Source organism: Prinia subflava, chromosome 2 (assembly GCF_021018805.1).
Source record: "Prinia subflava isolate CZ2003 ecotype Zambia chromosome 2, Cam_Psub_1.2, whole genome shotgun sequence".
Lineage (NCBI taxonomy): Eukaryota > Metazoa > Chordata > Aves > Passeriformes > Cisticolidae > Prinia > Prinia subflava.
The window spans coordinates 83,046,702-83,069,079 of NC_086248.1; the positions used below are offsets into that span (position 1 = coordinate 83,046,702).

The 22,378-nt window shown below is 37.4% G+C and overlaps 1 protein-coding gene across 2 annotated transcripts in view; it reads right to left on the minus strand.

Annotated features, from left to right (window-relative positions):
* SRBD1 (S1 RNA binding domain 1) overlaps window positions 1-22,378 on the minus strand; it is a 125,160-nt gene that overhangs the window by 43,248 nt on the left and 59,534 nt on the right. For both annotated transcript variants that reach the window (XM_063390813.1, XM_063390812.1), the window contains exons 17-18: window positions 19,621-19,712; window positions 6,055-6,137 (exon numbers count right to left, since the gene is read on the minus strand). In XM_063390813.1, coding sequence (XP_063246883.1) covers window positions 6,055-6,137; window positions 19,621-19,712 — 175 coding nt within the window. The remainder of the gene's footprint in view (window positions 1-6,054; window positions 6,138-19,620; window positions 19,713-22,378) is intronic.

Sequence of the window (22,378 nt, forward strand, 5' to 3'; positions counted from 1 at the left end):
AAACAGCTCCAGCACTTTGCTCCACGCTATTAAATAAAATCGTACTACATGAAGAAGATAAAACAAAAATCTGACACCAAGAAGGATACAAAGTCTCATATTTCACCATTAAAAACTGTCTATCTATTCTAAGGAAAAAAAATTCTGAAACTGATTCTTTGAGATGACCAATGTTTGGATTCTGACAACTCATTTGCAACCACTAACTTCTTCACAGCTTTTTTTTTTTTTTTTTTTTGTTAGAAGCTTTCTATTTAAACACAAATTTTTAAAGTTTCCATTACTAGAGAAACAATACAACTTTTGCTTTACCCAAACAAAGCTACCGAGTTCTGTTTCCTGGGGTTTTTTAAGAACAGACTAACAAATACCTGCAGTGCAAGGGACAAGCCAGGTTTTGTTGCAGTAAAGACAATAGAAAAAATGCAGAGTTTTTCAGCCCACAGCTGAATCAGGCTGACCCAACTATACCTGGTCATACTCTTACACTTAGAGGTATCCCTGAGATCTCCACTTTTGACCCCTGTATTTCTAAGATGTTGCTATAATTCAGCTCTCAGAGATCTCCATTGCATCAAATATACAGCCAGATTGTCTCAAGCGAATAATATGCACGATGGCTGTTCACCAGAGGAATACAATTTTAAGTAGTACTGCTGTCCAAAGTGGGGTTAATCCCACACCTCACAACAGGAGGGTTAACAGCTCTCCTGTTGCAGAGGGACCAGCTGGAGGTAAAAAAGATCTTGGCAGTGATGATGCCATGTACAGACATTTTTTTGAGGGAGGAAGGCAACTAAAGAATGCAACAAATGAAAAGGGCTGTGTCCAACTTCAGCCACACGCAGGAGAGGCCAGTAACATCTTTGCACCACTGTCTATCCAGTTGCCACTCAGTAGCTCTGAGACACAGAAGGAAGGACCCAGGCAGAGGATGGCCTGTGACAGCAGACAGCATTCTACACAGACTTCTGGCAGAAAAAAAAAAGCTCCTTCCTTTCCAAAGGAGACACAATGTCCAGGGAGATGCCTCACCATTAACTAGCTGGCTGTAGATTTTTAAGTGGTTTATATCTGCAATGCCATAATTAAGAGAACTGGTCCAACTAAAGAGACGGTGTACCTGATTAAAAGCATTCTCTAAAGTTGCACTTACCAAAACATACCCATATTCTTTGGGGGAAAAACTCAAGCCTAGAAGGAATGTCAAATTGCAACTGAAATAATAAAACATCCTGCAGGTGATAATCAAATCAAACCAATGCACTCCAATAACTAACTAGAGGACCATGGAAAGGAACATGGACAAGAGGAACAAAAAAGACATTTCCAGATTTTGTTTTTATCAGACACCCTGAGCAGGCTTTATGAAACCTTTGAACCTTCCAGCATTATATAGAAAACAAACCAAGAATTAGCTCAATCTTTTTTTTTTTTTTTCCTTGAGGGAATGCTACTTAAGAGTATTGTTTACAGATTTTATTTATTTGACACAAAATGTTCCAGATACATCTGCAATCAAGTACTCTCTCACTTCAGAGGTCACAGAACTACATATATTATCCCTTACATCTTTTTAAGATGCTAATATTCCAAATGTGTTCAACAGTGAAGATGTTACTACACATAACAGATTATGAACAGATTTTTAGATTCCCAAAATTATAAAAACCAAATAGGATGATGCTTTTTCAAGATCAGACATAGAGCACATTTTTTAATATTACACAGAATTTGTCAAAAATTCTAATCTTACAACACAGATCACATATTTCGTTCATAGGCTACAGAGGAGTTTGACCCCCACCTATCTCTTTCTCTAGAGGTTACTGGTTTTATTATTATCCAGGGATTTTGCACAGCAAACGAACATCAAAAGACCAACCAAACTTAACACATTCCTTTACCTCTGTTTCTCATTTCTCTGCCTTATAACATAGATTCAGGTTTTGATGTTTTAAAAGTATATTAACTTAATTCCCCCCTTTACTGTGATGAAAGTTTATGCTTAGTGCTGCTTCATTCACCTCTGCAAAGTTGAGGTTTTATTTGCAAGCAAAGATTTTTTGTTTTCTTACTCATTTTCTTTGCACTGAAATTCAATTCCCTAACAACAATCTTTGTGAAGCAGCTTTGTTCTCAGCTCTTATCTATAACTTCCAAGATCATTACAACTGCAATGGTAATTCATCACCAAAATTCAGCGTACAGCATAATAAAGTCTTGAGCCACTAAATGTTTCTCTCTGAATAGAAATTTAGCTTTGAACTGGCATTGGGAGGTGACAAGGCAAATACATTCTGTATCAGGCAGATTCTGGGCATAATCTTCATGTTCAACTACAGAAGAAATCATACTAATATGGCCTGAAGGTGATAAATTAATTTTGGCTAGGTTCCTGTCTGGGAGGAAAGAACAATTTTTCTAATGAGATAAAGATGAAGGAAGACAAGGACCTTTAGGCAATTGGAATTAAGTCTGAGAGAGGCTCTAATAAATCAGGTTTTGCTTCTCTTTGTTTAAGGAAATACCTGTTAGGAGATTTGGGGCCTGTTTATTTTTTTCTGACAAACCTGATTTTCTCGGCAGTGCGCAAACTCAGAATCATAAATTGAAATGAGAATAAAAGCAGGTGGTAAAGTTCAAATTTCATTTTTTTTTCATCTAAAGTAAGTAAACAAATCTCAGCTGATGGAACCCAATTTACACAGATGATCTGCTACTTGGAAACTTGCAATTCCACATCCAAAGTATCCACACCCAGATGAGCAGATCGGCTTGGAAAAGTTGCACTAGAAAAACTAGAGAACACCAGTATTCTCACAAGGATGCACACTAAATACCAAGAGACCAGATAGGAGGGATCCTATGGAAGTAGGAACTGGAGAAGATGCAGCCCCTTCGCTCAGTTCCCTTTGGGTGGCACACACTCCACAGACTTTGGACAAGCTCATTTTGTGATCAGCAGATTCAGCACACGACCACTTCACTTTCCTGTAGCTCTGCTATCATTGCTGATAGCAGCAGAGCACATTCTGCCCAAGGGGGTCACTCAGCTGAACACACTGCTCCCGTACCACAGTCACATGACAAATGCTACAAGCCTTCATCAGGCAGATTCTGCTTCACCAGTCTCTCACTTCAACCTCTGAGGAAAGACAAAAATTATTCTCTCTGCCACTGCCTTTCAAGTAGGGTAGTTTGGGACCTCTGGCTATCCTAAACTGACAGATGCCGGGTCCCAAGTCAGTCCAGCTGCTGTGAAGGCAGCTGCCCCAGCCCCACTCCCCTGGACACTGTGCACTGCTGCCCCTCTGTTATGCCAGCCCAGGACATCATGTAGCCATTACCAACACCACAAAAAGACTGGAGCACTTGGGTAGGAGTAACAGAAAAGGCAGGACCATCCCCTCAGGGAGTTCACACTTTGATCAACACACAGTGAGTGAGCAACCATCCCTCAAGAAAACACCACGTTGCTTGTGCTGCTCCCATGGTCATGGGCAGCAGCACAGTCTCAGCCCGCCTCTGCCTGATTGCTGACAGACTAATCACCATCCCTCTTTCAGGACAAGAATGCCAAAGCCTGGATTTGTCAGCTTCTTAAATATCAATTTCAGGGTGTTTAAGAAAGGAAAGGTCATATTTAAATGCTAGGTTTAAAGTTACAATAGGCTAAGAAAGCAACCACCTCTATGAAAAGACTGCTGTATTTCTGATCAAGACTGTGCACTGCATATTTCACCACAGAAATTATAAAAAGCTACAGTCAGCATGTAGATTATAAATTAGAATGTAATAAAACCTTTCCAGTTGCCTTGGATATTATAAAATTCTATACCTGAAATACTCTTTATCTGAGGGATTATATCAGCCATTACTCTGGGACTCCCTGTTCAACAAAACAGCTTTTTCCATGTCTGTCCTCTGAGAAACCAGCAAGAGGCTGTCTCTCTAAAAGGAAGACAAGACAGAAAAGCTTAATTCCTCTTCTCCTCTCATTCCTTTCCTGTTCCACAAAACAGCTGTCACACCCAAAGCGCAGCAGACCTTCTGACTTTGTTTTCAAGAGTGCAAATTTGCTTTCAGTAACATCACAAAGATGCAGCACTTGAGAAATTTATGTATCTTTGAACAAACACGCTATAGATTCTGTGGTGATTCTTAAGAATTTCAACAGGATATGTATCTACCTCAGAGGTCTATTCAAACCCTGATGAGAATTAAAAATGCATATCGTTGGGAATGAACAATATTTGAGCTCTACCTCTATCTCAGGCTTCTAGAATTTATTTCTCTGAAACTTTTCATCTAACCAATTCGGACAATAACAAGTGACACAGCTGGGCATGCACTTGCAACACACCTGTAGTGGATCAAGAAGCTTCTCTGGAAGGGCCAGGAACATGGTACTTACCTTGCTCTCAATGAATGAAAAGTAAATGACAGCAGCTTCAGTCTCTGAGACTGCAGTGAGCTGCTGTGATATTGTTCACTGCAACATTCATCTCATAGTACAACGATCGCAAAACCACACCACCACCACCCATTCTGTGTCTTTTTGCTTTAGGTGCCCGCTTGTACAATGTCCACATGGGCCACACAAGAGGGTGTGCATTTAAATCAACATCTTCTAGACACAGCAGTGCAAGCTCCTAGTACTTAAGAATTCACAGTATACTACAAATAGTAAAATATTCCATTTTGAAACTACTGTTAAAAAAAAATAAATCAACTTCTCTAAATGCTGACATAGCATTTCAAATTTCCTTTTTTTAATACTTCTTTCCTTAAAAAAGGATGAACAAAAATCTTTATCACTTCTCATTACTTTTGTTTCAATGTATCACTGCCACCAGTAAAACCTATTTTTACTGAAACCTGGATACATATGTTAAAGGACTCTACAGTGTTTCAGCTCTTTGATACAATTTCCCTCAAAGAGTATGGTATAATTGATACCAAAAGATTATTTAAGTTAGGTTTACCAATAAGTATTACCAAATATTAATAAAGTTAAAGGTACCAATAAGTTTGCAGTTAGCAAGCAACATGACTAGGTTCTATCATCTGTGGTAATACAAGCAGGACTCACAAAAGCAATTCTGAATTCTACTTTAACCAACTAAAATGCTGACCTCAGTTCTGTAAAAACAAAATCGGACATATACTTCTTGGAAGATTTTCGTAACACCTTCTCTTTGTCACACCACCTTTAGCAGTGGCAGCAGGGGATTATAGGCTGCTCATTGCATTCTATCGCATTAATGCTCATGACCTGACCTGAAGGAACAGATCCAGACAGTTCTATGCTTTCTGTTCTGAATTCTGCTGTAGTCTTTCAAATTTACTCACACTCCATAGTTTCAAAATATAGAGAAAAGCACATGCTGTATTTTCTGGATTTTTTTGTTTGTTTGTTTTTGCTTCTTTATTTGATGGGGCTTCAGCACACGCATAGATGTTTTCCTGAATCGATGCCAATTTGCTATAAAATGAATAACTTATGTATCACTTAACATAATGCTCTTTGTAAAAAAACTTGGAAAGTAAAAGTTTCCTCTGAGAAATAACCTACAAAAATGTATAAAAATCACAATTGTCAAACATTTTCCAATTCAGCTTTACTAAATGAAAAACTTCAAAACAAACCCTTTTATTACAAACTTCTAAGAAGGAATGCACCTAATAGTACAAATTAATGGCTTCTAAATGGAGGATCAATATCTCATTGTATTTTACACAAAGAGCTAAAACCCCATTGCTGTAACAATACAGAAAAAGAGAAAGCTTCACGGATCAGGTTACCTGTCTGATTTGATGTTTTTAATAGACTATACATCTGGCCACAGCCATTTCAGAGTCTCAATCACAATCATTAAAAGTAGAGATTTTAAAAAAGGCAGTTTATGACTTAAGTATTTACTACCATTCCATCAACACTGAAAAAGTCTTTTAAAGGAGACATAACTAGTTGACAATTATAAAGCAGCATTTTGGTGTTGCTCTATATCATGACAAACTACTTAGATTAAATGATACGTATTATCTTACCTGATACATTCCAACTCCTATGTGTTTGGGCTCGATTTTCACTAGCTCAGCTAATGGGTCTTGGACACGTCTAGCTATGGAAACTGAAAAACAGAATTAGAAAACAGCTATCACTTTTCTCTGAAAAACCTGAATCAAGTAATTGCCTTCGCTCAGGTGTTCTGGGTTGTTTGTTTGGGGTTTTTTTAACATCTTCTATGCAATTAATTTTTTTTAACCTGGAAATAATCAATAATACAGCAGAATCCTTTTTTAACTGTTGGACGAGGACATCACATGTACCTTAATCCAATTTTTTATTTGAATAATTCCAGCAAAGACCTAGGGACACTTTAAACTGTAATCAAGACATTTAAAAAGTTCTTCTGAGCCACAGAGTTAATAAATGAAACTGTGTACACTATATTTTTCCTTTGTACCCATATTAAATGCATATGTAACATTTAACATTAAACTCTGCAAGAACCTTTAACTTGAAATCACAGATACAAAGAACCACACAAACATTTTAAAAAGTAACAGAGTATCTGTTCACAGACTTATTTTTCTGATACAGTATTTCCCAAGATATGTATCAGATATTTATATAATTCAACCATAAAATTCAGTGTTCACTTCGAAAATGGTTGCTGAACTTTACTAATCTAAACTGCACACCAAAGCACATCAATTTGCAATCTGTCACCATTATAACCACACTTAGAAAAACAAAAGCAATTTCCAATGATGCCATTATGAGCATGTGGGAAGAACCTTTGGTCTTCTAAATCCAAATGTTGAATCAAGACTGCATTTTTGAAGGCTGTATTTATTGATAAATAATTTTCCTTACCAAAATCTCAGAAGAAAAAACATATTTCCAAACATCTATTAATAAAGTTGGTCTGATTCTGCAGATACTGGGTTGTATTCAGTATTTGCAACTGTGCGCCCTCCCACATATATGAAACTACAAGAGTTCTATCTACCAGTACTACATCTATAAATTATTTTTCTCCTCCTGACTTAAAACAAACAGGTTAGCCGGCTTAGCAGCTCTTACAATACTCATTCTACCTAGTGAAGTAAACACTAACGAAAAACAAAAGTGTTTCAACAACAAAAGTGTTGGAACCAAAAACCTTTCCAAATAAGGACCAAAAATCCTAAAAAAAGCAAACAAACAAGTAAAACCCTAAACCCCAAGAAGCCCACAAAAAGCAAAACCCAAAAGAAAAAAAAAACCAAAACAAAAACATCCCAACACAATAAAAATTAAAACAAACCCCTCCAAAAATAAAAAAACAAACATAACACCTGACCTTGTTGCCAAGGCTGTTTTTTCTACCACATGCATTTGTGCAAGACTAAGAAAAGTGGGACTGAAGAAAGCTGTGGGTCTTTCAAAGCTACATCCAGAATCAACCCCATAGAGCATCAGTCATTTCAAGACTGTTTCACATTTAAATACATTTTTAAGCAAATCAGGAAGAGGGTTAGAGGAAGGGTTAGAGGAATAACAGAGAGGAGTCAGGAGTAAATATATATATTTATGCACCATGGTTTGGTCAACAACACACCCAATGCTTAAACAGGAATACTGCAAGTATCTCCGGTCTTCACCAGCTGATTTCACACACACATATGTGTATGGAAACATTAACATGGTTATAATTATCATATATCTAAAATAACCTGTAAGCCCCTTTACTGGGTCACAGAAGTAATGTAAGCATTCACAGAGGTGTTTAGGCTGGACACACCTCTGGAGAACACCGGGCTGCCTTGTCTAACATCCCTGCTGAAACACAGTTTGCTACAGCAGATTGCCACAGATCGTGTCCAGCTGGGTGGAGACTTCACAACCTGTCTGGTCAATCATTCCAATGCTGGGCCACCCTAAAAACAGGTAAATGTTTTCTTGTCCAGATTGAATTTGCTGTGTTCCAATCTGCACCTATTGCCTCTTGTCCTAAAAATGGGCTCTGCTGAGAAGGGTCTGCTGCTCTCTTCTTCATTCCCTCCCATCAGCTACTTACAACCCTTTTCAAGATGCCCCTGAGCCTCCTCCAGGCTTAGCAATTCCACATTTTTTTCATTTTTTCTTGTATGAAAGGTGCCCCAGTCCTAAATCATCCTTGCAGCCTAATTTAAACAGCAACCATCACTACTGCAGGGCGTTAAAGGCTTCACAGCATTTCAGAAAAGGACTTGACTAAACATTTGTACTTGAAGCCAAAACAGTAGCCAGAGATATGCAGGCTCCTCAAACCACAACTGCAAAGTTTATCAATTAAATGCTGCACTAGAGACTTCACTTTTAAAAATTTGTGCTGTTAAATGCACAGTTAACATGAAGTTCACTGCTCGGTCATGCAAGACTTTTCATATCCTTTAATATCCATTTTAACATGCTGACAAAGGCAGTTTGCTAGCTGGGCTCAGAAAGCACTGTGCTGGTGACATCTGATATGCCTGCTTCTCTGATAGAGAAGTTCTGAATTCAGAGACAATCATGTATGCCTTCTTGTGAAAAAAGAACCCCACAAAAGGTTAATCAGTGTACGCACAGCAGTTATCACTTACACGAGTATAGCTCACTGCACAAATGCTTTTCTACAACAATAATTCATATTAATTACTTTGAAATACTAGTCACCCACCACCTAACAAACAAAGGTGAAACAACACACCAATGAAAGTAATATTGATCCAAAACAGGAAACACTTACAATGATGTATTTCTTCTGAATGCACTGATGTCTATGCATAGAGACTTAATTTGTCCTTCAGCAACCATCATTAAACTCACCTTAATACCCATACAGTGTTTCAAAGAATTTTCTTTTAGTTCTACCTAAAGGCAAAACATATTTTAGAAGTTATATTTTAGACAAGCTGAGAGCAAATACCCTCTCACTGTCCACATCTCCTTTCATTACATCTCTTAAAAACAGACAACTATATGGATAGGTTGATATAGGAATTTTCCAAGCATAGCTTTCTCTTGGGAACCTTCAATTAAAACATAAAATTTAGACTGTTTTTGTCATATTAGCTTGGTTGACAATGCTGTCATATCCCTAAGAGGCTTCCAGTGGGGGCTAGGACCTGACCCAGCAAAGCACTTCAGCACAGATGCATGTTGGAATCCCCACTGGAATGAACAAAACTACTCACACGCATAAAGTTACAGAGACATTTATGTACTTTCCTGGATCAGGCCTAATAGTTACAATATTGAAGCAGGAAGATCAGCTAGCAGTCAGCTACAGATTAAGGGACGCAGCTCCTACGGTCAATACCAGCAGGATAGCTGACCTGCCTAATTCCCACTAAAGCCATAATTTCACTCCAGAACATTTCCAATTAATAAATAAAAGAGAGCACAGTAGGAAAAATGCCAGAGTTGTCCACATTCTCTCCAGGCAGAAATTCAGTCAAGATTAGCATCTACTGCCTCTTATACAGGCAAGCCCATTTATTTTTTGCTGGAGTAGTTGCACACTGCAATAGAAGGATCTTTTTGGGGACAATGAGGCTCCACTCTGGCCATTTGATCCAAGTGGCTGGACTCTCACAAGGAGAGTACTACTGAAATCATGAGGGCTCTGCAGAAGTGTGAGGTCTACTACCGTGGAATAGAGACAGCAAAACCCGATGGTCTGGCATTTTCTTCTTTAAAACTCTATCAAGAGTACGAAATTTGTTGTTATTTTTCAACTGTTTTACATTGGGTACATTTTAGAAACCATGCATTTTCAGAAGACTAAAAATGAAACAGGTAATGCATTTTTACTTCTGTAGATATTAAGGTATTCTTCACTTTTGCCCAAGCAAAAAAGATCAAATTACATTATGGCATGCAGGGCAAAATGAGAAAATCAGATTTCTCAAACGTTATCAGCATGGCCAAACATGAAAAGTTTGAGAGATGTCTTTATTAAAATATGCTAGTCTAAGTAAAATGTGGGAAAAAAACCCTAATCAATATTAAACAGGGTATTAAAATCAGGGTGACACGACCCTCTATTAGAAAATCACAAGACTTGCACACCCCATAAATGCAAAGCTTGGAGTTGTGAATTAGGATGAAAATATTATTTCAACACATGGAAAGGCAGTAAGATATTGTGCTGCCTTTCAATAAATTTATGTAAAATTTTAACACTTGAAGGGACAGAATGGTCTAGGTGGTGCTGTGACTTCAGTGTAGATGTACTTCACATCCAAATGCAATGAGAAAGAAGATTACAGCAACATATTTACAGTAATCCTGTCTTGTCATCAGATAGGACATATTCTGCCGTTTCATTAGAAAAGCAGTTTAACTGCTTGGAAGTCTCAATTGGCTCCATACTTTGGTTATTTGACAAGACAAACCCAGCAGACAGTAAAGGACGTTTGCGTGTCAGCGATGAAGATGCCATTGTGGTGGGCAAAAAACATCCCTAAGAGCTGCTTGCACAGCTCATGCCAGTCTCTGTGTCTGATCTTCATAGAAAGTGAGAAATTACATTAAAATGTTTTGTTTCCTAATGGCTAATAAGCAGATATGCCCTCATGAACTAGCAAACATACCTAATTATGTGGCTACTCCTGTCTTAAAGAGCAAATCACTAATTTCAAATGGAGAAATTTCAAATTAAGACCATTTTCTTCAAACGTACATCAGATAACTTTGTTTCTCTAGTAATTTCTACAGCAAGCAATAGCGTATTTTACACAAATCACAAAGGAGTTTTCAATCATGATTACTGATAATCATTTTCAGATTAAATCTTTTCAGACTAAAGACAGAAAAAACTTGCCACACTCAACAGTGAAGGGCCAAAACAACACAGCGGCCTTACTGTTTCTCTGCATGGTATCTATATACGTCAGCCGCCAGCCCTAAAAACTAAAATTAGTGCTAACTTCTTCAGCTACCTGCCTCACTTCAATAATGGAACAGGTCCAAAGCAGTAAGTAGGACCTAAATCAGACAAGCAGACTATTTAGGGTACAAGGGCAATTGGAAATCTTGTCAACTAGATGAAATTTATTATGGATTCAAATATTGTGCCCACTTGGGGGGCAGGCTGCCAACTTCTGTGTTCAGACAATTGCATACTGAAAAGTTCTCTTTTTGCATTGCTTTATGTAAGAGCCACACCATAAAGCAAGAGTTCGATGGCTTAGATAAAGAAAGAGTGCAAATGAGGAACGTTTACGGGTAGCAGAACAAAAAAGTTTCAATTTCTTTCAGTTACAGTGGCATTCAAATGTTGCTTAACACCGTAAGCAGAAAAACATTTTTGGCCAAAAGTCCAGGACGATGGCATTCCTCCTTTTAAACACATCTTCACATAAGGATAAAAATGTGTCAGAGTCAATAACTGTGACAGCTTAGCTACCCCACATGAGTTGGAGCATTTGTTTTGTGCTTTGAAAAAGTATGAAGCTTCCAGATGTGAAGACAGAGATAGTTTTATAACTGCTTTACAAATAAATACATGGCAACCACTAGCTCTTAAGCTACGATGAGTTCAACTTCAATTTAGCAATAAATGAGAACATTCTGTATCTTTATTATAAAACCTCAATATCTCATTCTTGCTGAGACATGCTACTAAAACATCCAAGTAACTCATCCACCCTCCTATTTTAAATTAACCTTCACACCTCAAAAGTCTGGGTTGAAACTTCAATGTCAATGAAATAAAATATATAATATCTTAAGGTAATCAGAGACTAATCACAAATGCATAAGTAATTACTGTCAATATATCATACCAGAGTAGATATGGAAACATTACAACTTGTTAAATCCTTTTATAAAGCCTATTATTGTGTTCAAGATCAATTACTCTCCATAAGTATCTGCAATAATGTTTACTCAGTGATCGATTGTTCAGGTTTCCTGAGTCCTGGATGCTTTCTATCCTGTTGACCTGAATTTCACCCTCCTCGCAAAGGATACAGTGAAATGTACAGTAGTCTTTTCATTAAGCATTCTTTCTCAGGAGGTCAGGATTTGTGACACAGTTTTGAATCCTCATATATCTTCTTGGTGGGTTTAAAGTATGCAATTTATTTTAAGCAACTGTTCAACAGCTGCATTTCATCCAAAGCTCTTCTGTAGCAAGTGAGCAGGTTTTTGTTTTAAAAAGGTTACATTTTAGTTTACTTTTAACTCCATAAAACTGATAATCTGTTATTCGCCTAAGATTAATAAAATAATGAATGACAATATTCTACTTATTTATTACCAAAAAAAAAATCTTTAAAAGAGATGAGTTGAACACAACAAGAAAGTTAGAACTACATTTAAAGAAAAAACTTCGACATGCAAATATTACAATGCAGCTTTTTAGAGTCAATATTTTTTCTTAGAAATATTCTCAAAAACACTTTCCTCAAGCATTAGTAATTTCTGTATCACAGAATAGTACCCATTTTTATCCAAGATGAGATAGAGGATATATACTCATTTAACTGAAGCCTGATGTGATATTTCTATCATAGAAATGAGTTAGTCTCAGAAGAGGGTATAAACTCTGAAAAATCTCCCCCATCTGTTCAGCTTAAGAGGTAGATATCATCAATATCCTTTTCAAAGTCACACTGCTGGTACTAACTGCATCACTATACATTGATTACTGTTACTACTAAAAGTAAAAAAATTACTTGAAGTTCTAATCTTACAAGAGCTAGTCATCTGTATCTTAGAACAATTAGTCATTTGTACCAACAACAAGTATTAACCTTTTGTAAGTGATCAGAATGTTCCTTCCTATGCCAGGAAGGAACATCAGGAACATCAAATCCCAGAATTAAAAGGAAACCAAAACTCCTTGAATTGAAGAGCATCCTGGTACTGGTCATTCCTCTAGCTCCACACTTCAAGGAAGCAACAAAGCCTTCAAAAGAAAGTACACACACACAACACACTCATAAAGTTACACCAGAAGGGGGGAAGTGAATGGTTCTCAGAGCTCTTTTATGCTAAGGGAAAGCAGCTTGACCAGAGCACACAAAACTTGCAGGTAGCAGGAGATTAAACTCCTCTGCTCTAGCCCAGTCCTGAACTCCACAGCTTTAGAGGAAATACTGTGCCAGTATGCAGGATGTTAATGATTATATACCACCTCTCCCACATACCGTGAGGTTTACACAGGTTAGAAAACATTAGATTCTTGTCTAGAGCAACAAGAAAACTATAAGACTACAAACATCTTTAACATCTGTGTAATGACCCATTCAGGATTGTGCTACTGGTTTGGGGCAATTCAAATCCATTTTTCTATTTCTCAGTATCCTGGTACAGGCACAGGTTCATGCCCAACTGTGAGAGGCTCAGTCATTTCCAGACTATCTGCAGTTAGGGACTGGTTTTTGACTTCCTATAGACCCCACAGATTCTCTATAACTTTTGTTTAAACTGTAAAGCCTAGCCCACAACCTTGAGATGAGCTTCTGCTCAATAGTAGGAACTAGGTCCTATGGGGAGACCAGTAACAACACCCTCCTGTTCCTGCTACTAATCACTTATAATACTATTATTAATTAAGAATTAATTATTTCTATTACTATTAATTTAGTTTATTAATATTATTATCATTACTATGTTCTATCTTTAACATCTTACTATGTTCACCACTCTTAACTTCTAACCACTGCACGTTCATCACTACAGGGTAGTTCTCTGTTCTCCATCCTTCCAAAAGTATAGCTAAACTCACTTTTAAATGCTACAGAACACAACAGATGAGAGATGAAATGTGATTTCATTTTGTACTGCTCTAATTGCACGCCACCTAACTAAACATTGGGCTGACAAAGTTTTTTAATGCACGAGAATTCAGTGCTTATTTTCCCTTCTGAAAGCTTTCACCAATTCTCTCCAACTAGCTGTAGAAGAAAGCTTCCACTTAGACAGTAGTGTGAATGTTTTAACCATAGGATTAAATAAAACAATAAAGTTTTTGAAAAATGACCTTCTCTCCTGAGTAGCCAAAGGGGAGCAGTGCTCTTTTAAGAAGATGAAGAAATTAGCTCAAGTAGACATCCAGGCACTATGTCCCACACATCTATTCATCAAATTGTTTTACTTTCCTTAAGATAAAGTCAAAAGAAATTACATTTTTTTCCAATCTCTACCTTCTACTTGCTGGCCAGTATGACAGCTCTGAACTCTATGTCTCTAACAGGACCCCAGGGGATGAAACCCTGTAGCATAACAGTCTGAAAGTCCTAACAAGCCCTCAAAGCCTACAAGGCTTTCCTTTGCAAGGAAAAGTGCAAGTGGTATGCTGAACTTTGAGCGCACAATAACGCAATGTGTTCTGCCCTGTGGAGAGGAGACAAGCAGATGGGATTTGACAACGCTAAGGCAAGCTGTGCTGTGTGACCTTTGGCTCTCTCAGATTCTTCCTTATCCTCAGAAAACATCCCTTAGAAACAACAGTTTCCATACTGGATCATACCCGTGCATGCAGCACAACACATGCTTGCCCTGTTAGTTTTCCAAATCTTCAAAAAAAAGTAGCTCTAGGGAATATTTTATCTACCTTTGTTGCTTTTCTAACTGGGTGACACAACTATGTGGCCTTGACAGAGCCCTAGACCTTCATGTCCAAGAGGAAAATGCACATTTCTTAGAGCTGTTGCATTAGGCAAGCCCAGATATGTTGCTCTTCTTTCAGCATCTGAACACAGAACTGCAAATTAAAACTCAAGTCTGTATGATTGCATAAGGTATGAAAATAAAATAGAGAGGCTTAATATGAGATCTCTTCTAACAAGTGGTTACACAAATATGATGTCTGAAAAAACAGCCCCTTTCTCCCCCTTTTATTTTACTTTTTAAGTAATGATAGAAAGAAAAGATTGCTTATTTGTTAGAGCAGTCATCTGAAAAGGAAAGGTAATTAATCAATTTAATGAAATGAAGACATTTCCCATTTATATAACTGAGCATATATTGAAACCAGAGTAAAATCCCAGCATGAATACTGCTTCATAGCAATTCTCTACCATCGGGCCACTGTTTCACTAGAATGCATCAGTTTCCTCCAGTTCTTAGTTATTAAGCAACATTCATTTCATTATGGTATCCAAGAGGTGGAGAGGCAACAGAAGAAAAAAACTCTGTGAGCACAAGCCAAGCAATTGGTACACCTTTTATCCTCCTTATACTATGGACAACAAGACCTCCACTAGTTGGCCATACCTTAAAAAGCTCCCAGGCATCTAGAAAATATATAAATTCCACGTTCCTGTGTGACAATCCTTCAGCATGAGTCATACTTGCTTACACTTTCTATATACTTTGCCTATTCCTCCACAGTCTTCCCCTTTTGTCTAGCCAAACTTGCTGAAGCCAACAAGCTTTCACAACAAGGGGTTGTAGAAGGGGAGAAGCACTGAGAGGAAAAAAAAAGCCTGGAGGAGTGTATGTGTTGACACCTCTACTGACTATCCTTAATTTCTTATCCCATAAGTTATTTTTATTAGGAATATAGGCTCTGCACAACAAAATAAATATAGAGAACTTTATAGAACAAGATAGAAAAAAGGCAACAATATCAACCTTTGGGAAAATCACTGAATTCCAGGATTCACAGGCCCAGTGACAGCAACCAAACCCAGGCTGGCTCAGACTCCCACAGAGCTCATCTGTCTCAGGGAGGAATGCCTATCACTACTGAGTTTAATTTTTTCTTCTACAAAGAATATCACACCAAGACAGTCATCTCATGTGCTCTGGCAAAGAAAGGTAACTAATGGCATGTGAATTATTGTTAAACTTGCAAGGCAAAGTAATGCTCAGTAAACTGTTACTCACAACTGCTTCTAAGGGAAACTTGCATCCAGGCTTTCCATTGAAAAGAGGCACAAATAAATCTCAGTCACAGAGACCCAGAGCAATCCAGGAGATTTTACAGCCAAGTTCAACAAATGCAGAACTCCCACTTGAAGCAGTCACAAATAAAAACTAACCAAAGGCTAAACCTTTGGTGGTTTAGTGATGCTAGGTCAGAAAATGAATTAATTTTAAAAAGAAGCAGCAAAAACCCCAACAAATGAACGGAACAATCAAAAAAATACGGATTTGACAGCTTTATGAAAACTCCACCAAATGAAACATTTTAACTACTTCTTCAAGAGGGTGGCCAGAGGACACATGCCAGGGCAGAAATAGAACTGCAGTCATCCACACAGCCTCACAGCTCCCTCATTACCAATACCTCATTGCAGCCTCAGAGTTGGCAGTCACAGAGCCTTGGTAGAGCACATATTAATAAACTTCACAAAGGTGATCAACATTTCCAGCTTGCAGAGGCCTCTTTTCATGGTCTCCATTCTTCCCTACAAAAGTTCCCACCCCAAATCTCAAGTGTGTCCTTGGGCACAGCTTTGGAGAAGAACTCAAGGAAACCTTGCACTCCCTTCTGTCAGACTGCAATCCTAGCGCAGGTTCATCCAAAACCCCTCCACTACTGAATCCCAGTGCCTTGCTCTCTAGGCAGAACCCCCCTAATCTGCTGCAGCTGAACTTCCTCAGCCTATCAAGTAGGAAATCCTTTTATTGCTCTGGCCCATAAGCCTCTTATCTCCTAATTCTGTGAGGCTGAGAAATAGCTCTTCTGCTCATTAATCCTACAATGACTGTCAGGAGGGGATATATACCTTCTTACTCTACTCAAACACAAGTAACTAGGTTTCATCAAGGTCTTTACTATCTACTTAGCTGAGTCCCACTCCACAAGGTTTTATAGGAATTGCAGTAGCAGTACAGAAGCTTCTGCACTTTCATGAAATATTCAGGACACTTCTAAAGTTGGAAAGGCAGGCCCTATTTCATTCTCTGTAGTGTGGATAAAAGAAAATTGTTTAAAAAAAGAGCTTTCATTCTTTTTTTTTTAAAGCAAGAGCAACTTTGGCTGAAAGTGCTGTACGGATGATTATAGACTTTCCTCTACAGTTTGTACATACACCATTGGTTTAACAAGAGATCTTTCTCAATCATTTATTACAAACTCTTGTCATCCATGACCTTCAAAGACAGCTCAAAGGGAAAAAAAAACCAGCCCAGCTGAGACCTTGGACTAACTAATACCTTTAATTAGCACCCCCAAGAAATGCTGAAGGTTGCTGCTTTTCCTCCCATATAGGACACTCAGCCAAGGAGAAATGATTAAGCTAATTTTTCCATCACGATTGATATCTTCTATTTCTATGTGTAAAGCAAAAACTGACCACAAACAGTTGCTAAACACCACTGCAACTATTACAGAGATGAGAAAGTTCTCATATAACATGTATTATTTAACATTTTACATTTATGTACCCAATGGACAAACATAGGCCTATCTGTGTCATTCAAAAAACCTTCTATAAAGTTTTGTTGAGAAAAATGTTAAAGTGGCAAATAGCGTTAAGATCACAGATATCTCACGTCAGCTGTACCTTTTATTTTAACTATAAATGTCACACTTCATCATGCAGCTGTCAGCTTCCTTTAACGTACTAAATGCTATCATGTAAGCACAGAAACTGACATGATGTAACACAATAATTAAAATAAAAAGCAAGTCAGCTTTGACACAATGTCACTTTTCTGTATGCTGCAAATTAAAGGAAAATTGAAACTACACAAGTAAGCTAGTCAAGAAAAAAGTCTGAAAAAGCCTCAAACATCAGTTCATGTTTCCCTCTAATGTTATATCCCATTTTTACATTCAACTTCAAGAAAACATCCATAGTTTAGCACAGTGAATTACAAAGTTACACCAGAAGATGTCAGGAAGGAAGCCTAAAACTTCTAGAATACCTTGATCGTAACATAGTTCTAGCTGTCAGTTTCATAACAGCCAACATCCACGGAACTAGGCAATTATATTTCAGTTTCTTTCCTACCCTTTTTCAATTTCTATCCACTCTGTGGTACTGCTGCAGCATGTTAAAATTGCTGATGCTTTTAAAACCAGATGCAACAGCATTTAAATTAAGCCTGAAGAAAATCCTAGTAATAATGGATCAATGATGAACTCTAGGTAATTATTATTTAAATTGATCATGTATTAAAATTTTGATTTCAATTTACCGTATTTGATGCACAACACTAAATAAAAGTGTCTGGAATGTTGAAAAATTAATTTTGGATAAAATGAGAAACATGTACATCTGGAAAGACGTAATGTTAATAATTGAATTTCCTCCTTTTCAGTGTTTTTTGTTCATTTACATCAACTTTAAAGCTACATTTAATATATCAGCACCATAAAAAACTGTGGCCCAAGGGAAAGCTAGTTCTATCTGTCACAAATACAGAAATGTCACATGCCGAATATTTGCTCTGGCCATACCATGACACATTTAAAACCTCTGTGGCCCAGGGAAGAAATAATCACAACGGAGTCTGTTTGCAGGCAGGGAAAAGGGAATCGAGCAAAAAGAAGCTAGAGACCTCTCTTACAAATGGAAGGGCTAATTTAGACATTCCAAGAATATTCCTGTAAAAACATTCACTTGAAACATCAAGTTAACACTTTCCCCTTGGTGAAAATAAGAGGAAAGTGAAGCATGGGGAATTCTATAAAGTTTTACCCCTGAATACCATGTCAGAATTCTTTTCTGCTGATCTATATCCTCTAAAGGATTTCCAGGCCAGTAACCTGCTAGAAAAACATTAAATTTAAGAACATTATAATTTTGACTGGAAAAGTTCTATACACGAGTGCTGCTGCATTTTCCAATATGCTGTATTTTGATTGAGTATGACAGCAAACTGCAGAAACACTAAGAACAAAAAAAACCCTCAAGGTAGATAAAAACAAATACAATAAGTCACACAATTAAAATACATAAGTGAAGTAATACAAAGACAACCTCAAATCTGCCCTTACAGCTGTCTCTGAATAAAACAAATCCATGAGTAGAATTTGGACACAGACGGAGCTGCTAGGAATTTGATCTTTAAGGACTACTCTTTAACCAAACACTGAAAATTATAACAGTGGCAACACTTGCACATTTCCAAGGTCTGTGTTAAACCTTAGTGACATTTATGCTGAATTAGATAACTTTTTAAAAACAAAACCTATACAACATATCTTGAAAGCTGTATTCAGCTACATGAAGACTCCAGTGATCACAACAAATGCACACCTTTAAATTATCTGTTCTACTTGTACATTGTTTTTCCAGCACTTGAATGCTTTCATTATTGTTAGAGATATTTATGTACGCACAGAGAAGAGGGAAGGTCAAGCCCCTGTGGGCATGGACATGTGCAACTGTGAGAGTTGGTGCAATTCATTGGTTCTATTCATCGCTATAAATTCTCCTGTGCCAGCCTGTTGAAGGAATACATCCGCAAGGATCTTTACATTACAGGCGTTTGTACAAGATGATGTCATTCATTTGCACGCCTAAGACTGCAAATGTGAAACAGCAGAAGAATTAAGGTTTAGAACCAAAATATCCCAAACTTTTTTCTACTTTTGGCAATTATTTTATTTAATAATATAAACAAAACAGTCTGAGAACTGAGAATTGAGCTCCATGCTGAAATGTGATAAACTTAAATCCTCTTCATACCTGCACTTCTTAGGTTAGGGTCGAGATCTGGCATTTCCTTGGACGCTTCTGGACTGACACTGTAGATCGATGCTCCTGCTTCACTGACAATGCTGAAAAATAAAATGGCAAATATCTAAAACAGCACACAACTGAACAACACAAGTGAAAGGCTTTGCAAGTGACCTAAGTGAATATTTAGATTTTTTTTCTCAAAGCCGCAGGTTTTGAATAAACCAAATGCTTACAAAAGTAAGTCAGTACAAAGGAAAATTTCTCCATTTAAGCCAAAATACCCCCCCGACTTGCAACATGAATTCTTTATTAATTCTGGCCTTATCATAAATACACACTGTGCATGATCTCAGTCCCTGTTGCAATCTTTACAAGAGCTGAGAAAATGAATACAAGAAACAAGTGTTACCAGAAGTAAATAGGCAAACCAGCTTCCATAAACGAAACTAAACCTGCCTGACAATTTCATTGAAAACACCTACATTCTGAAGTCTAACATTCAAGCATCACTTGAATCCAAGCCGCGACCGTGCACACACATTGCCTCGAGCCAGCTGCCCTAAAACACTCAAAAAGCCCCAACTCGATACAGACTGAGCCACAGAGCTGCAGCTCCTTTTTCAGCAGTATTCAATACCATCTTCTCCCAGCTCTCACTGCCATCCCCAAAGAAAAAGATTGCTTGTCTTCAGGAACTTAAACTACAGTTCATGTATCTACCATATACCTCAAACTCATTCAGTAATGATGATAAACTCAGCAATTCAAATCAAACACATAATTAAAACCCCCTCAAGTGCTCTAGTTCCACTCAAGAGAAAACTGCAATCAAGTATTCACAGTCTAAGTTTATTTTCAGCTGTGAAATTCTGACACCACTGATTCAACAGTATATTTCTTCAAATAACTTCAACAGAACTGGAATTTCAGGTTGATAATTATGGCATAATACAGCTACTGCACTGGAGGTTAATATCAGTTTCTAATATCAGTTTCAGAACTATTTTTACTTTTACTATTCCACTTTTAAAATAACCTAATCTTTGCCATAAGGAGAGAAACCACAGTCCTTAAGAAACAGACCTTTCAGCAAAAAACCATAACTTTGCTTTACATTGTTTTAAAATTGGACTATAAATTTTCCTTTTAGGAACATTTATTAGGTCAAATTTTTAAATAAAGAAACTGATACCTAGAAGCCCCTCCCTTTAGAAAAAGCTGGGAAACAGCTCAGATGTTAAATATATTCCCATTCAGTGTTCCAAGCACTGTAACAGTAAATAGTGTAAAATGCAAATACAAAAGGTAAGAATTTCTTACTGTATTTTTTACAGATTCCTACTTCCCCAATCAAAACTGGCATTTGGTGGAGGGAGGTACACACAAGGCAGATTTTAAAGTTACTCAAAACTCAAGAACAGTAGTACAAACAGACTGGATCTTTCAATTCAACAGAGAATAAAATCCTGCTATCTTTAAAATCAATGTAACTCCAGACCCATTCAAACAGAGCAAAAAAATCCTCAAATCAAGTGAACAGGGCAAGTGAAAATGAAACTATTTCATGATTTTTCAAAAAGATTCAGTATTATGAGCACTCCTTCACTATAAATGACATTCATAAAACATTCCCATCACAGCACTCAGAAATAAGATCGTATCACAAAAACCTAACTGCTGAACGTGAAGATGTTGACAGAAGACTCATAAAACTGATTTCTCTGATGAACGAGCAATTTAAAAAACAATGCAGCAGAACGTATTTCTTAACCTGTTCACACCTTATAAAGGCAGCATCTGGCAAGCGCTCCCTTACTGGATATTGCTTCTAAAAAACCACACACGAGCACACACTTCTAACAACTTTTTACTAATCGCTCTTTAATCCTCATATTCCAACAGATCCCAAACATTAGCCCATGTGCCATTTTTACATTTAATTACATTGATAATACAGTGTAATATAATTTTAGGTTAAAAAAAAAAATCAGTATTTTGCAGCAATTTTTACAGTGCTATACTATAAATTGTGCTGTACTTCTGAACACAGCCTATTGATTGATCCTCTCCCAGTATTGTCTGCAGTGAAAAACCTGATGTGACCTTGATGGGAATTTTTACGCACCCGACATTTTAATGTTTCTCACTAATACTACACTGACAATTTGCAGAAGCAGAAGGATTGCACTAACACTCTAATTCTGTGGTAATATGTGACTTGTGCCAAATTTTAATGTAGGCAGTACAAAAACTCCTTGCTGAAATGAGTAGATAAAATTAAAACTCAGGATAGGAGACAAGAAAATTTGAAAAAAGCATATTTCCTTTTCACAAGAACAAAAAGATTTACACACTGGAGTGAGGAGAAGGGGGGAAGCCAAATAAAAAACTATCACAAGAAAAAGAGCAAGATATAAAAAGCACCTTCAGAAGCAGCATACACTGGATACTTGAGATCTACTCTGAGATGTTTTAGTATACGCATGCAGTTATTCCATGAAGTATTTGGTGTAGCAGACGTGGAAAAGGGGAGCAAGAATTTCCACTCACGTAGAGCCTCACACTCCTCTGCCCAAGACAGCAAAACCCAGACATTAAATAAATCTTTTACCCAGATTAAACACATAAGGCCACGCACTCCAAAGAAACCATCCTCTGGTTCATTCAACAGTCAACCACACTTTTACAGAACTATTAGTGGCTATCACATGGTTTGATATGGCTACAGTGAAGTGGCTACTAATGTGACAATGGCACACAGAAT